This window comes from Pieris brassicae, chromosome 2 (assembly GCF_905147105.1).
Source record: "Pieris brassicae chromosome 2, ilPieBrab1.1, whole genome shotgun sequence".
Lineage (NCBI taxonomy): Eukaryota > Metazoa > Arthropoda > Insecta > Lepidoptera > Pieridae > Pieris > Pieris brassicae.
Window position 1 is genome coordinate 20,097,488 of NC_059666.1, and position 15,258 is coordinate 20,112,745.

The window sequence follows — 15,258 nt, forward strand, 5'->3', positions numbered from 1 at the left end:
GACAGTGTATAAAGTCCACCAAATATATAGACCAGTTAACTTAAAAACCAAGCAAAATCTGGCCAATTTATCTGGACTAAAAATCACTCTCAAAGTCAAAGCCAATAAAATGGCTAATACTCATTACTTTCTATAACAATTTATTTAGCTATATACCACAAACTTACCAACTGAAACATGGTCTGCTTAGCAGGGCTAAAAATATATTTTTAAGAAAAGACTATGAGTACATACACTTATGATGAATTACTGAAATGATATGAACATGTCATTTAAAAAAAGCTTAAATCTAATTTGTGTACACTTAAAATGCATAGTGATCAGTCCAGATTTGAATGTACAAAACTTATGGCCAAGTTATTAATTTCCTGTCCTTTTTTGGTGGTGTGCAATCTGAGGCTTCAGTATCCTAAAAAAAATTTGACTGTTAAAATACTGCAATCATATAAAAATTATTTATATATTTTATTTTATGTTATAGTTTTTAGCTTTATTGTCATAGGACAATATTTATACACACCACATTACATTTGTCTCCTAAAGAATATAATAGCAATAAAGAAATGCTACTAACCGGACAAACTGGGACTTTTCTTTTAAATTTATCATTTTCTTTAACTAAATTAACATCCAATTTTATTCTTTTAATATGTCCTGACAGAAGATCTGGTGGTGGATTTAGTTTCTCATCATCTGGTTTACTTTTTAACTTTAAATGATGCCAATTGTTGATACTATGTACTGCATTAAGCTTAGGTGATTCTGGGCTGCTATTTCTATTTTTATTTAATACTTTCCCTCTACCAGTGTCCTTGTACTTTCGTTGTCCATAAGGGACGCAGAAGTTGTGAAATATTGATAAAAGTTCATCTCTTTGCATGGTATGTAAATTTGGCACTCGTAAGCGTCTCTATAACAATATACTTAATTAAAACACTAAAATGTAACAGCAAAAATGCAGTACAATTATAAATTTTTACCTCTTCGATAATTAATAGGAGTTCTTCATTGCTCATTAATTCTGGATGAAGCAACTTGTTGCAAGATGAAGCCATAGTTCTTTACATTATTTAATTTAAGAAATTCTTTAATTTACAAAAATAACATTAACCTATAAAAGCAAGACAAAACTCAAAATTCAAAATTATTTCAAGTGGCAGTTGATAGTAAATATCAGATGAAACACTGACAGTGACTATTGACTGTCAACAACCTATTGATTAGTTCCTTTTCCGATAGTTTTTCTATTTGTCAAAAATTTACGACGTCACTGTCATTGTTTTGTTTTCAAGCAAATTCCTGTTTTGACAATTTATTGTCATTCTTGATTCTGTAGTTTTCGTGTATGATTGTTTGCTTCACTCGTGCAATATTTCTGATTTTATTTAAAAAACTAAATTTCTTTAATCATATGTCTAAAGCTGTATAAATTTTCTTCATTAAGTTTTTATTAATACCAATACTAGTTTTTGTGAAAACAGAAACGGGGTATCCTATAAGTGACCCGCGCCCGATTTACTTTAATGAAAAAAATAAATTCGCGCTTATTTAATATCTTCATGAGACAAACTATTAAATTTATAAGCTGTGTTAAAGTGTGATAAAATTGCGCGCAAATGCAAAACGTCCTCGGGAAAATATCGATGTGCGGTTCGGACCCGGAGTTGTGTGTTCGGTGGGACTATGTTATTCCTCAGTGCCTTAGCAATCGGAGTGATAACAAGCCTTCAGAATGGTACGGTGGAGCTGACGGCAACGGACAGTGACATAGCATCAACGACGACAGATATGGGCTTGATAGAGACCTCGAGGGTACCTGATAGCGGCGATTTTGTAAACGTGACCATTCAAGAACGGCCCTCGATGTGGGACTTGTATTTGAACCACTGCCCGCGTTGGAGGCCCATAAACCATATATTTTTCCAAGTATCAAATGTGTTCTTCTTGCTCTCATTTTTGGCACCCCACACTCCTAGTGGCCTCATTTGGTTACGTGTTGCCCTTATCCTAGGCTGCACATTCTCGGGCTTGTGGGCTTGGAGTATAGAATGCTATTTGGATGCTGTGCTGTGGAATAGTGCTTTCATCATTATTAATTTTGTGTACTTTGCTGTTCAGTTTTATTTGATGAGGCCTATCAAGTTTCACAAGGAGATTGAAGAGGTAAAACCCTTTTAAATACAATTTTATTTCTATAAGTTTACATAACTAATTTATCTATATTACTTTCTTTTCTAAAATAAATGAGGGTAGTTATAATCAAGACATCATAACTCATAACTTGTGTTAATATAAACAACATTACTCAGAAAACATATTTCAAATAATAATATTTTTTATTGTGTTATTGTGTGTTGTAGTAATAGAATTATCAGTTTTGTTCTAATGTGAGACAAACAAAACTTCGCATATATATATATATACCTATATACGTATATGTTGGGACTATTTTCTCTGGGTCTGAATGTATAGATATGTAGTACTGTTTACCTTATGATAAGGGATCACTGCACTTTCATTAGTTAATGTATTCTCTATATGAAGATAGACAGTAGAAAGTGCAATAACTTACATTTATTATTGAAACAAGCAGTTCTTGTATAATTTTTGTTAATAGCGAATTCGATTTCCAATACTTGTTTGTGGTGATGTATAATACAATTATTTTTTTTACGTTCTAGTTGTTGTATTTACATATACACATGTATATACACAAGCACAATTTAAAATGTTGCATAATTTAATTTATTTGTATAAAATTACTTAGTTTAGTCAATTTGGTGCCTTACAATGTAAGTCAACAAATAAACTTTATCTCTTTCTAGAAATATAAATTAAATTTAATCATTGTTGTCTCTGTAAAATTTAATAGTCTGTATTAGTAGACCACTTATATAAACTATGTTTTAGTGCACACGTCATCTTTTTTATTGCAAGGAATTTTAAGTCTGGGTAAATAAATTTCGTAAAGCTATAATAGTTGCTGGAAATTTCTATAGTTTTTCTGACAGAGAGTGATGTAATATTGCAGATACTCATTGAATTTCAAAGTGCAGAATATTTATTCATAATGCTATTTTTATTCAAATACACAAAAGTTTCTATCACATTATTCATTTTTATATCTTTATAGCTACCAAGACGTAATTACTTCACGCGAGTTCTTATCTGTCGTAAAATATTATTACACATTAAACGTTTATTTTACCACTTTAGTTGAAATTGTACTACAAATTTTTTACAAAACTATTTATTACCATAGTGTGGACACACTCAGTTTTAGAGATTTTCTATTAACCATAAGAAAATAAAAATTTATGATTAAAAACAGAAGTATCAAAAACTAAATAATACCTTTTTTGATTGTTAAATAAGTTTAACCTAAAAGTTTACATATTCTAACACAATACATTTGGTTCGATAACAAGTATAAAATCGTATAATAATTTTCGCCAATAGGTCAAATACGTCTCAGTAAATTCGCTTTATTTCCTTGATTTAGTAGAATAACGTATAACATATGAATACTTTTTATTATTGTCAACTTTTACTTTCAATAATAGAATAAACGATACTAAAATATTAAGCCATGTGTTAAAGTAATTTACCAGTACCCAATATGGTGTTGTATAACAAATCGCGTCTGCTTCAATGAATCACGTTTCGAAAGTCGATATCGAGGTTTAAATCGTGGTTCAAGTACGTACAAAAACTTATTAATTATATAGTTATACGATTTTATTATAGATAGTTAATGATACCAATTTAGGGGCATTTGTAACGTTTGTAACATATTTTCATGTCAACGAAATATCATAGAAAATACTATTGATATTGTATTATAGTCCGAATTCGGCTTAGAACTCCTCGATACAAATGTTTAACAATGGTAATAGAATTTTATTAAGAACAATCAAAATTTACGTTTCGTAATTAATATTCTGACTTTGGAGAATCGGAATAGTTGCTTAACTTTGAGTTAGAAACATTGTAACTTGGTTTTGATTCGCTGTTCTACTAATTGCCAACTAAATCTGACTTACAAGTAATCATAAATCACGAGAAATTACTGTTTACTAGTTCCTTATTTCTAATTTGAATCATTACAAAATTTTAATTAGTTACCGAATGAATGTAACAGTTACGAGATATTTGAAAGGTTCAGTTAAAAAAGGTGTAGTTCACCGGATTAATATGTATGTTACAATAAATTAAAACTTAACTGACTGAGACATTATAATAAACGCAAACTTTTACAATTTCAGTAATTTTAGATTAGCCAAACTGGTTTTTGGTTGAGCCAAAAAGATTTTTATATCATCTGATCTTACAAGAAAAAATTAACATGCATTTGCAGTATTATGTGTAGATGTTTTTATCTTTAATTAAAACAAATATAAAAGCAATTCTAAGTGTGAATATAATTTCCCGGTTAAATTGTCCTTCGATTCATTGTCTACAGGAAGATGGGATATTTAGTGCGAGGAAATTGCGACGCCGCCATTCTTATACTTTTATACGCAATATGCCAGGAAATATATATATTATTGGTATTCTTGTAGATTTCATAACAGCCTAACAGACCATTTCAATGTTTCTCTTATTTTTTCAAACAAAAATTGTTTTTTGAGGGTACCAATCACAGATACCCTTCATAGTGTTGAAATCGTTGAAAAATTTTGAATCATTTTCAAGGTAATATGTTATAACCTCTTACGTATAGGGTACCTTAATTACTTCTACCCGCATCTGTTTGTGATATGCAATCTATATTGTTGGGTAGTTTTCTGTTCTACAAAAACTAGATTGCGAAACAGAAATATATATATATAATGTATTTCAAGTCACGTGAATGACAACTAAAATATACAAACATAATTTTGCCTTTTATAGATTTCGGTTACAAATTCAAAAATTCAAAATTCTTTATTTGTTTAGCTATATGTACAATAGAATTCAGATTGAGGCCTCCCTAGTAAGGCAGAGACATGTGACAGGGAAGCTTCGCTCTTCTTTAAATTTACAAAGTTTCATCAAGGGTAACCAACACAATTTTTTTTTAAAAAAAACGAGGGTACTGTAAAAATAATAAATATATGAATATATTGTGATAACTATGTAAATGTGTGAGTTTGTGGAAGACGTAACAAATGTGTGCGCACACAAAGATGGATTAAGGAAAAAATTATATTAGAGGATTTAACAATGCAAATTGAATTTAAGACTAGCCATACCCGTAAATGTATTACGCCAGCGAAATTTACAACGATTGTGTGAAAAGGGTCATTTAACTTAGATAGAACTAGGTTAAGTGTACGTGTAAGTGTTATTTAGGACGATGGCTTCGCTTTGAGTGGTCTACATTTATCATGAATTAATGTTGGTATTATCCGAAGTATTATTAATATATTTAGAGATTTTGATAATATTTATCAGATTTAAATGTGTTATCGTTTTAATTTAGATTATATTAGCGATTATAGTTTTATTATTATTTTATTTCTTGTTAATTGAATTATGATAAACACACCTATTTAAGGCTCGTAATTGCTCGCCGCTAGATGTACAATATACAACTTAGATATACTATACAAAATTAGGTCGAATCTAGCCCTTAGAGCTTTCGAATCTTCCTGTATGGCTGTGTAAAAGCATTTCTGCGGAAAATGAAATAGGATTCCGCGAAGAGTCCGTATACGTGTCCACTCACTACAGTTTCAGATGTAAAATGTATCATATAATTACTAAAAAAATCTTGGTGCTACTAAAGACAATTACCAAGGAATATAATTGCTCGTCTAATAATCCCGTTTGTTTTTGTTTTAATAATCTTCCAAGACACAATTTGAATACGTATCTATAAATATATATATATAATTATACAAACTTGCATATATGTTAAAAGGAATTGCAAAGGTTTATTACATTTCATATTATCCAATTAAGCTTAACATAAAAATTATAAGAGGATTGCGCTCAATGTCATCCAGCAGCCTTTTTAAATTATTATCATTTAGCAATACTAATTTATACTTGAAGCCTTAGAAATGGCTGTCTAGTTATAATAATTACCTATAGTATATTAAAAACGTATATACCTATTAACTGCTTACACACGGAGCATATTATAGTTATTCAGAGACGAGATTTAGAACTAAGTATGACATCCGTTTGTCAAAAATGTTTCAAATTATACAGTATCATATTTCGCACTAAATCTCGAATCTTACAATCCTGTTCTCGTGGCTAACACCCCCAGAACCAGGGGCGGATCTAATTAACGGCTTTTTGTGCTGTAGCCCAGGGCCCTGTAAGGGCTTCCTGTCCCCACTGAAAAAAATAGGCGATATTTGGGACTTGAAAAAAATGACTACAATTAAAAAAAAATGCAATCATAAGGTTGGAATTTCTGAGATCCATTAACTCATGTGCGGTGCGCGTCTATCGAATAGAACGGGAAATTCACCGTAGCTTGTTTTCGGAAGGTGTCTTTTTTCGCACGTGTAGACACACATTAATAGACATTACGGGGGACTTCCCCGTAATAGTACTTTCCATATTCATATTATTATTTTGGTAGAAGAAATAGCCTTCTTTTTATTAGATTTATCTGATCTTAAATTTAAGAATTTAAAAGCAGCCTTTTTTATCCAAGGTTTTCCCTCGAAACATTAAGCTTATCTTAGTCTATTGTACTAGTGTTAGAATTCGTGACGAGCGTTGTCGCACGGGAATGTGACTGTTCATTACTCACTTTCGGATTATACGCTTAACACGAGCACATCTTCATACCATTGTAGATAAAGGCTTAATATCTTAGAGAGATATTAGAAATGTAAAACAAAATTTAAATACCAATAACTTCACGCCAATCTTTTCAGTCTTCCGCTAAATGTGCCGCAAATGTATGTGTAGCGTTTGATACTTTATCAAACTCGTAGAAATATCCCTTTTTAACTTTTAAGTTCATTGAAATAATTCCAACTTTAATAAAATAAATATAAAACAGAAATAGTACTTCATAATCAGGATTACATTTAGTCCATGTTTAACTTACACGACCTACTATAAAATGAAGGCCACCTCCAAATTCTTCCACTTGTCTCATCATCACCATTTTTCAATTCTTCCCCGCTATACCTTTCAATCAACGTTACTATATCATAATAAAGTATTTATCCTTTCTTCCATAAGTCCATAGTCGGACATAAAATTTCGTAAATATATTTTCGTATTTATTAATTTTGGTAACGGTAACGAAGCGAATTTTTCTCTCCAAAACAAAAAAACCTTCCGCAGAGTTCATGGAATAAATAAAGCAACATTTTTTACGATTCATTTTTATTTATATATTATTAACAATTTTAATTAGGAAATTAGCAACTTAGCTTCTTTAATATTAATATCCAGTAAAGGTAAATTGACTGATAAGATTTTTCTTCCAGCATGCGCGATAGATTTTTCACGTAAAGTTAGTAAAACTAAAATTTCGTAGCGCTAGGCAAATTACATGTTGTCTCTTAGAAGAACAAAATTTTAAGAAAGCACATCGTGTTCTCCAGTACAATGCGGTATGTTTAATAATTCCGACCGCATCATGCCGTTAAAATTTATTGCTGAAACTCAAAGTGATTCCAGTTTTATTTCAATAATTGAGGCATATTTTCTTAAATGATATATATGCGATTCTATTTTGTAATTAATTTGTCTAACGATCGCAATTTCAAAGTATTTCATAACGGTGGCTTGTAGTTCATCCTATCGAATAATTGTACTTATTAGTTGAGTTTTCTGCTACAATACATGTTATTTATGCATCAATTTTGAATGATTGAAGCTTTGTATGACATAATGTGCTGGTTGTTGACAAAGTTTCCCAGTTTAGTTTCCTGTTCTGTCTTAGCTGATGAGGCTTTAATGGTTTCAGGACACAAAGTTGCACTTTGGTTTTTATGATAAAGTACGAGGAAAGAAGGGCAAAATTAGTCGGTTGTTTTTAGCATCTCCCTACTCCTGAGGTCTTACTGTATAAAATTGCTTTTAATAGTAATTATTTATTTATATTATTCCTCATGGCTTGGCTTGATTTTCTCGAATGTATTATAGCACCTTCAGCAAGCGAGAGCTATGAAACGTTCATACTGTTATTTATTACTCTAGCGAGACGCTTTACCGCTTCCGAGAGTGATAAAAAATCCTAACGATAAACAGAAATATTTTTGTGCCCTTTGAATAGAGAAAATAGTGATTTAGACATCGTACGCACGGGTTCGATAACAGTCAAAACTCCTTAGGGTTGTATATAGAAATTCTGCCTAACAATACCTAATACCTAAATAACGCTGAAAATGTTTAGAAACTGAAAAACGGCTTAATGTAGAAAGTTGCCAATACTTTGATTGTTTTTCGAAGTAAACTCCGTTTATCTCTACACATCGTCGCATTCGATGGAACCACTGAGAAAAGCAGTGGGCCTATTCTTCTTTAGGGGGCCTCTTCTATGGCATTTTCGTACGCTTTCACCGCATCTTCAGGGCGGCACACAGCAATGTTTCTAACTGGTCATTTCTAAACATTTTCAGTGTTACCAACGTAATGATAACAAGCCTAGCACTGGGACTCTGTTACTGTCTGTCTGTCAATACCTCACAGTTCGATATAGTTCTTTCAATATCTATACTCGATCGCTATCGATATTATACATTACATTATATACATTACGCTATTATACGTTTTTGAGTACCGGACTACCGGTGCAAGATACCAGTAACTACCTACCACGTATAGTTTCCCCTGAAGGCCTACTCTGTAAAACCAACAGACACAATCACTCCAAACGTAGATTCCGATAAGTACGACGCTGCCTTAACACTTTATTTTTCCAAATTACAACTAATGACATTAGTTACTGGACGTTAAACAAATTCGATAATTGTTATCTCTGCTGGTAATAGTTGAAGTTTTGGTATTTATAGTAAGGGATTTCTAGGGCCTATTGTTACATTGACTAGCCTTATGGTACAGAGTAAAACTGTTTAGATTTTCGTCCGGGTTCTATTTGGATAAATCCAGCTGTAGCAAACAACACAGAATTTCCTCTTGTGATTGAAAGTCCCCTTGAAAAATTTTTAATATATTTTTTTGTGATGGGGGCGTGGTACCTCCCAGGGAAGACTTCCAGCCATCAAGCCATCAAATTTTGCAATCAATATGTAAATGTTAAATTAATAACATTAAAATCAATAGCATTGATATTATTTTAAACTTGAGTTGTAGTTACGATACTATGTATCCTACATGATTGTTAAAAACGCTGCAGTTAGCTCATCACCATGGTCTAACCGCCGGGGCTCTGTAAAGCTTCTAATAACGATAGCGATTACAATACTTACTTCAATATAGAGTACCGCACTATCTCAAGGTTGCGAATAAAGGAGCGCTACGGATATTGAGAAATAATTGATTGGTATCACCACTAGTTTCTGATGGAGTCTAATTACATCGATCAGTTTCTGGTAAAACTTATGGTCGCTCTATACTAATAAACTGGAGGTGATTCCCCCATTACCCGTGTCCATGGAATGGATTGCTTTACGTGTTGTATAGGCCCAATTCCCCAACCACATTCAGAGAAAAAAGTTAATACGAGGACATCTCAAACTAAACTGGTATAAAGATATATGACATAACAATTATTACAAATATTAATTTGTTGATTGTTTTATTGATAATTTCTGTAATAAAAACTCTGTAAATAGGCACTTTTAAATCGATAGTTGATGGAAATGACCTGTTTATATTCAACCCCATTACTTCGCGTCCTCCAGGCTGTGGGTTAGTGGGGCGGGGTGAATGACATTTTGTGTGTTGTAACTAAAATTGCATTTTTCCTTACGTGTTGACAATAGTTTGTTCATACTATCTATGGGTAAGATTCAGAGTCAAAACATAGAACTCTGACTCTAAAACATAGTGGATTTTTTTCAATTTATTCTAAATTTTACTACACCAACACTAAAATTATGTTAAAATATCTACATCAGCGTTCGTCGAGTCAGAATACGAGATTCCACCTAGACGTCCGTCCTTCCACCACTGAGTGCTATTATTATTATCATTATTAATAAAAACTAGCAACGCACTTGCGAACTTTCTGCCAATATGTGTCCACGGGCGGCGGTATCACTTAACATCAGATGAGCCTCTTGCCCTGCATCTCTATATAAAATACAGATCCTTCCAAAAACTGACAGTGTCGAACAAATACTCTAATTTAAAATACTGGGTTGAGAGTCAGCCACTTTAACGTAACATAGTTTTAATCTAAAAATATATATAATATTTGTTTCTTAAGTATTTCATTTCATTAGAATTAGTCCAGCAAGCATAACCCTTAAACTCACATTTCGGTGTGCTTGCTCTAATTATTTATTGACCCCAGCGCAATTTCAGCGAAGTCCAGTGCCAAAAAGGCATGCCAGATTTGAGCTAAAATAATGACATAAGTAGTTGGAGAGAGAAACAAATTGACCTACTTTTACTTATTTGCTACGGAGATGAGTCTTCGACGTTTTTCGTGATTAAAAATCTCTTCAAGTTGCCGTTTTGTTTGAGATATTTCATACGTTTCAAACGTCGCTTAGGTGTATTGGCTACTTTTGTACTGGTGCATTCTATATTTGAACCTTTTCGACTTCTTCTGTTATCTATACTTTTGTAGCTGTAGTAGAATTTATTTACATGAATACGTGGAACTATAGATAAAGACCTCGATTATATAGATTATAGAAAACTTTAACGTTTAACGGATTTTTGCTCAAACACGGATTTGTCATATATTTAAATTGAAAATCTTACTTTTAAAAATTTTTCTTCATTAAAGCTTTTCGTACTATGTCGTTCAATGCATCACTCAATATAAGCAAGTATAAAGCGTAGCAAATATAAGCCCTATAATTGCCCTAGTATTTAATAAACTCAATAACTTTTCATAGTATAGGACCATGGTCATTATAAACCATTAAGTATGTTTGAAGAGCAGCGTTTGCCTAGTAGTCGTAAGTTCGATCCCCGGCAGTGCTCCAATGGACTTTCTATGTGCGCATTTTACATTCGCTCGAAGGGTGAAGTAAAACATCGTGAAGGCCTGGCCCAAAATGTCGACTCGTGTGTCAGGCACAGGAGGCTGATCACCGACTTACCTAATTACATTGACAATTGATCATGAGCCAGATATACAAGCCTCAGACCTAAAAAGTCTGTGTGTGTTTATGATTTTTAAGTATGTATGTAAGTGACCATTAAAATCGATAATGTTAAAAAAAAATATTTATGAAAAATCTACAGAGTTCGAAGATATTTGACCCAGTCGACTAGTATGCATACTTGCGAGCTATATATAATCTATATATACAAAATACCAGTTACGTTATGTCGCATTGATCAATTTATGCAAAGGCGTCTCCCAAACAAGACTCACATCCAATATTGATTCACTGCTGTTCAATTTCACTTTGTTATTGATCGGTATTTAAGTCAAATACCAATAAAAGGGTTGGATAAATGCTTTATTGGTTTGATTCTAATTACTCATTACTTATTTAGTGGTAAAAACTCTCATGGGGCCGACCTCAGGGGGTCGTGCGTTGGAATTATCATCGTGTATATTAGCAACTCTTCAACAACTTTGTGTTTCAGTCAATTTACATACTGGATAATACATTTTTCTTATTATACATTATCTATTGTACATATCAAGTACGAATCCTTTTCGTAGGTTGGAGGACATGATTATAAATATATATAATATGTATTGCGTAAGTTCGAAGAATATGAAATATAATATAATGTCGAAATAGGCATTAATAATTGAGACTGTTTTAAAGGGCCTATACGATCACAACTATACGGGCACAACTCCAAAAAAGTACATTGTTTCTTTCTATTTTTTGTCATTGTTTCTTGAAGTATGGCGAATGAAAAAAATATATGGTAGAGTTGAGTAGTTTATGTATGCATTTTGAAAGATCGATATACGATTTGGATAACTTCGCTGGACAGAAAAAAAATCCTATGATAGCTAATTTTGACACTTTGAATTCATTTTATGACGAAAATGTATATAGCACATGATTTTGAAATTTACACGATATATTTTATCGCAAGCCAAGTAATCCATGTTAGAAAAAAAAGATAAAATTACATTAATTTAAAACAACATAACTAATTGTTATTACGGGCCGGCGCGCCTCAGCGCTCCAGCTCTCCATTGCGTACCGCAGTCTCCACCTCGTGACACTGACACAGCAATGCGTGCTGGGTTAGGGCCTTAAGCGTTTTTTGTTTATGTAACAATATTTTTTTAAACACAATACAAAATGGTTTACGGTGTATCCTGGGACACGTATGCCATATCTAGATCTCTCCACTTCTAGTCAATCTCTAGTCCAGACAGCCCCTGCCGTAGTTTGCAGATCATCCCTCTATACCCTGATCTGTCTTTCTTTTCCTGGGGTTTGCCATTAATTAGTGAATTTTGTCCATTTCTTGCGACTTACTGTTGTCATGTGCTTCGACCATTTCTTGTATTTTTTTAAACATCTTCCACATTTGTAATCTTTCCGATAGGATATTGTTATTTAAATGTGGTAAATAATTGTTAGTCCTTTTCTAATAACAAAAACCAATAAGGGTCTTATCCTTAAGTCAATTTCATTCGTTATATTATTTCACAATATGATCTCTACTATGGCAGTATTACGGACGGTTTTCGCAAACACCATCTAGATGTTTTTTTTCGAAGGGTTTACCTGTTCAAAGCTCTGAGGTTGTATTATTGGCGTGTTATTGATGAAGGAATGCACCTGACGCGTTGCATTTTATTTAAGCAAAACTTTTGGAGCTTCATATTATCTTAGTATAAGAATTCAGAAAGCCCCTTTTAGCCTTTATTATATAACTTGTGGACCCGACAGACGTTGCCCTGTCTTAACTATGAATATTGAATTCGAATTTGTTTAATTAACTAAAAAAATATTTTAAACTTTTAAATAAGACGTGATAGCTCTGCACTAACGGTGATGTGCACTAAGCAATATTTTTTTTGTTATAAATCATACATTAATTATTTTAGTACTTAATAATAACTCCGATCGAAGCATTTGTTTTAAACGACGTTAATTTTTCTTTGTCGATATTTGCAGCAAATGTCAAACGCCATAAGGTTACATTAAAAAAAAAATTCTATAGTAACAAAAGTCAGTTAGTGAATATGGTGGTTAAGTATTCTTAAATTTTCTAATTTTTCGCGCAATTTTCTTAATCTTTTCTTCATAAAAACCTTCTCCTGACAATAACAAATACAACAAAAAGATGATAACCGAAATCGGTCCAGCCGTTCACGCGTGATGCCGTGAACAAGGGAAATAGGGATTAATTTGTATATATATACATAGATTGTTAGGTAACTTTAATGTGTCACAATCGGTAACGCGTAACAGATGATAACGTCAAACAGGGTGTATTCTTTTTTAAATTAATTTTGTTTTACCTCTTTCCGAAAACGGAAGACACTATATTATCGTAGTTATTGTATGTAATTTAATTTAATACTGGGACTATATTTGATGGGAATGTTTCATTTTTATTTATTTCTTGAAGTTTAAGTATCCGTTCGCTAAAACATACATTACACGGTACATTCTGTGTTCGGTGTGTGTCATTAAGTGAGGTATTGAAGCTTTTGTCACAGGCACGTTTGTTTTCTGCTCTTATTCTCACTTGGATGTCCCATAAGCTGAACAGTCCAGCAGTAGGTGTATGTTATGGTTACTGTGATAGTATAGACTATAACAGCAGCAACAAAGGATAATATTTTTTCTATTTCTTTTCATGAGGTATTTAATAATTTTAAAAGGTGAATAACGTAATTCCAAAGTGCTTAATCCCACGAAATGGTATATTCAAGGTAAATAGGTAAAAAAAATTGCAATTTAAATGTTATTTAAACTCAAGGTAGAACGAAGACCTTTCTATATTTATTTTAAGAAATACATTTCATCGCATGGACAAACTGTAATTGAATAGAAGTAATATCATTCAATATTATTTACAGAAGTTATTTGTCCAGAAATTAGTGGATGTCCATATGTCAGAAAGAAATCTGATTTTGATAAAATTAAAACTGTTCCTTAACTAGTAATATATCTCATTTTAATCAATATCAATTTATTTCTCGAACCAAACTTTTGGCCTACGATTTTTTTTTAAACCGGGCATCGCACTCCCGAATCCTTTCGCATTGAGAGTGTCCATGGGCGGCGTATCACCATTAGATGAGCCTTCTACCCCAGTTCTATAAAAAAGGCCGCTATAATTACATGAAACTGTCGTAAAGTAATAAATATTCCGCCGTGTACCAATAATTAACAAGCGATGTTTGATTAATACTCGTTTTCATTACTGTAATGATTATTACATCAAAAATAATTGGAATATTTTTTTAATTATTTTTTAATTCATATAGTAGTCTTTACACTTATACACTTACTCGTATACACCTTTTCAACGGATTAAAGTTATGTACGTTACGCGTGCTTTACAGCGTGCGTGGTCATGGAGACAAGCACGCGAAACGTCGGAGAAAAAATTAAAATTATGTAGAATAATTATAAGTTTATAATAATACAAAACTTCAATCCGTTGAAAAAGAGTTTTCTTTAAATTTAAAATTCCTTTTATTTTATTATGTTAAAATTAAAAAAATAAATGAGAAACACACTAAAATGAAATTTCTCACTAGTATTCAATGTCTTCTTAGTTATTATACTGAAGGTCGGGCCTGTTTTGAACCCTAACCGAAACGTCGACTTGCTGCCTCCACACAACTCTATCCTCAGCTCAGGGCTTTAGGGATGTTGAGACCCATAATTGTCTGAACTTGGGTAGACGATCGACCCCGACTTCTCCTGCCATCACTCCTCCCTACCACTTCCAATTTGTCGAGACTCTTCATTCACTCCTGGCCATATGTTAAGGAATGCATATGACGCTGAGCCTTGGAGCTCCATATAATGTTTGTAGAAGAATTCAGAAAGGCCTTTTTAACTTTTATTATATTATTCTTAGGTTACTTTGAAGTGATACAATCGATAACGCAATACAGATGATAACGACTACCTGTTTGGGTGACCAACCCTAGAACGGAAGAGACTTTAATACATTCATATTGTTTGAACTATAATTTAATGCTGGGACTAT

At 32.4% G+C, this 15,258-nt stretch overlaps 1 protein-coding gene across 2 annotated transcripts in view; it reads left to right on the top strand.

Annotated features, from left to right (window-relative positions):
- The first annotated feature begins 1,338 nt into the window (after nt 1-1,338).
- LOC123717694 (blood vessel epicardial substance-like) overlaps nt 1,339-15,258 on the top strand; it is a 43,103-nt gene continuing 29,183 nt past the window's right edge. For both annotated transcript variants that reach the window (XR_006754869.1, XM_045673838.1), the window contains exon 1: nt 1,339-2,163. Coding sequence is in view for 1 of the 2 variants with exons in the window: in XM_045673838.1 (XP_045529794.1) it covers nt 1,684-2,163 (480 nt within the window). In the remaining variant the exon portion in view is untranslated. The remainder of the gene's footprint in view (nt 2,164-15,258) is intronic.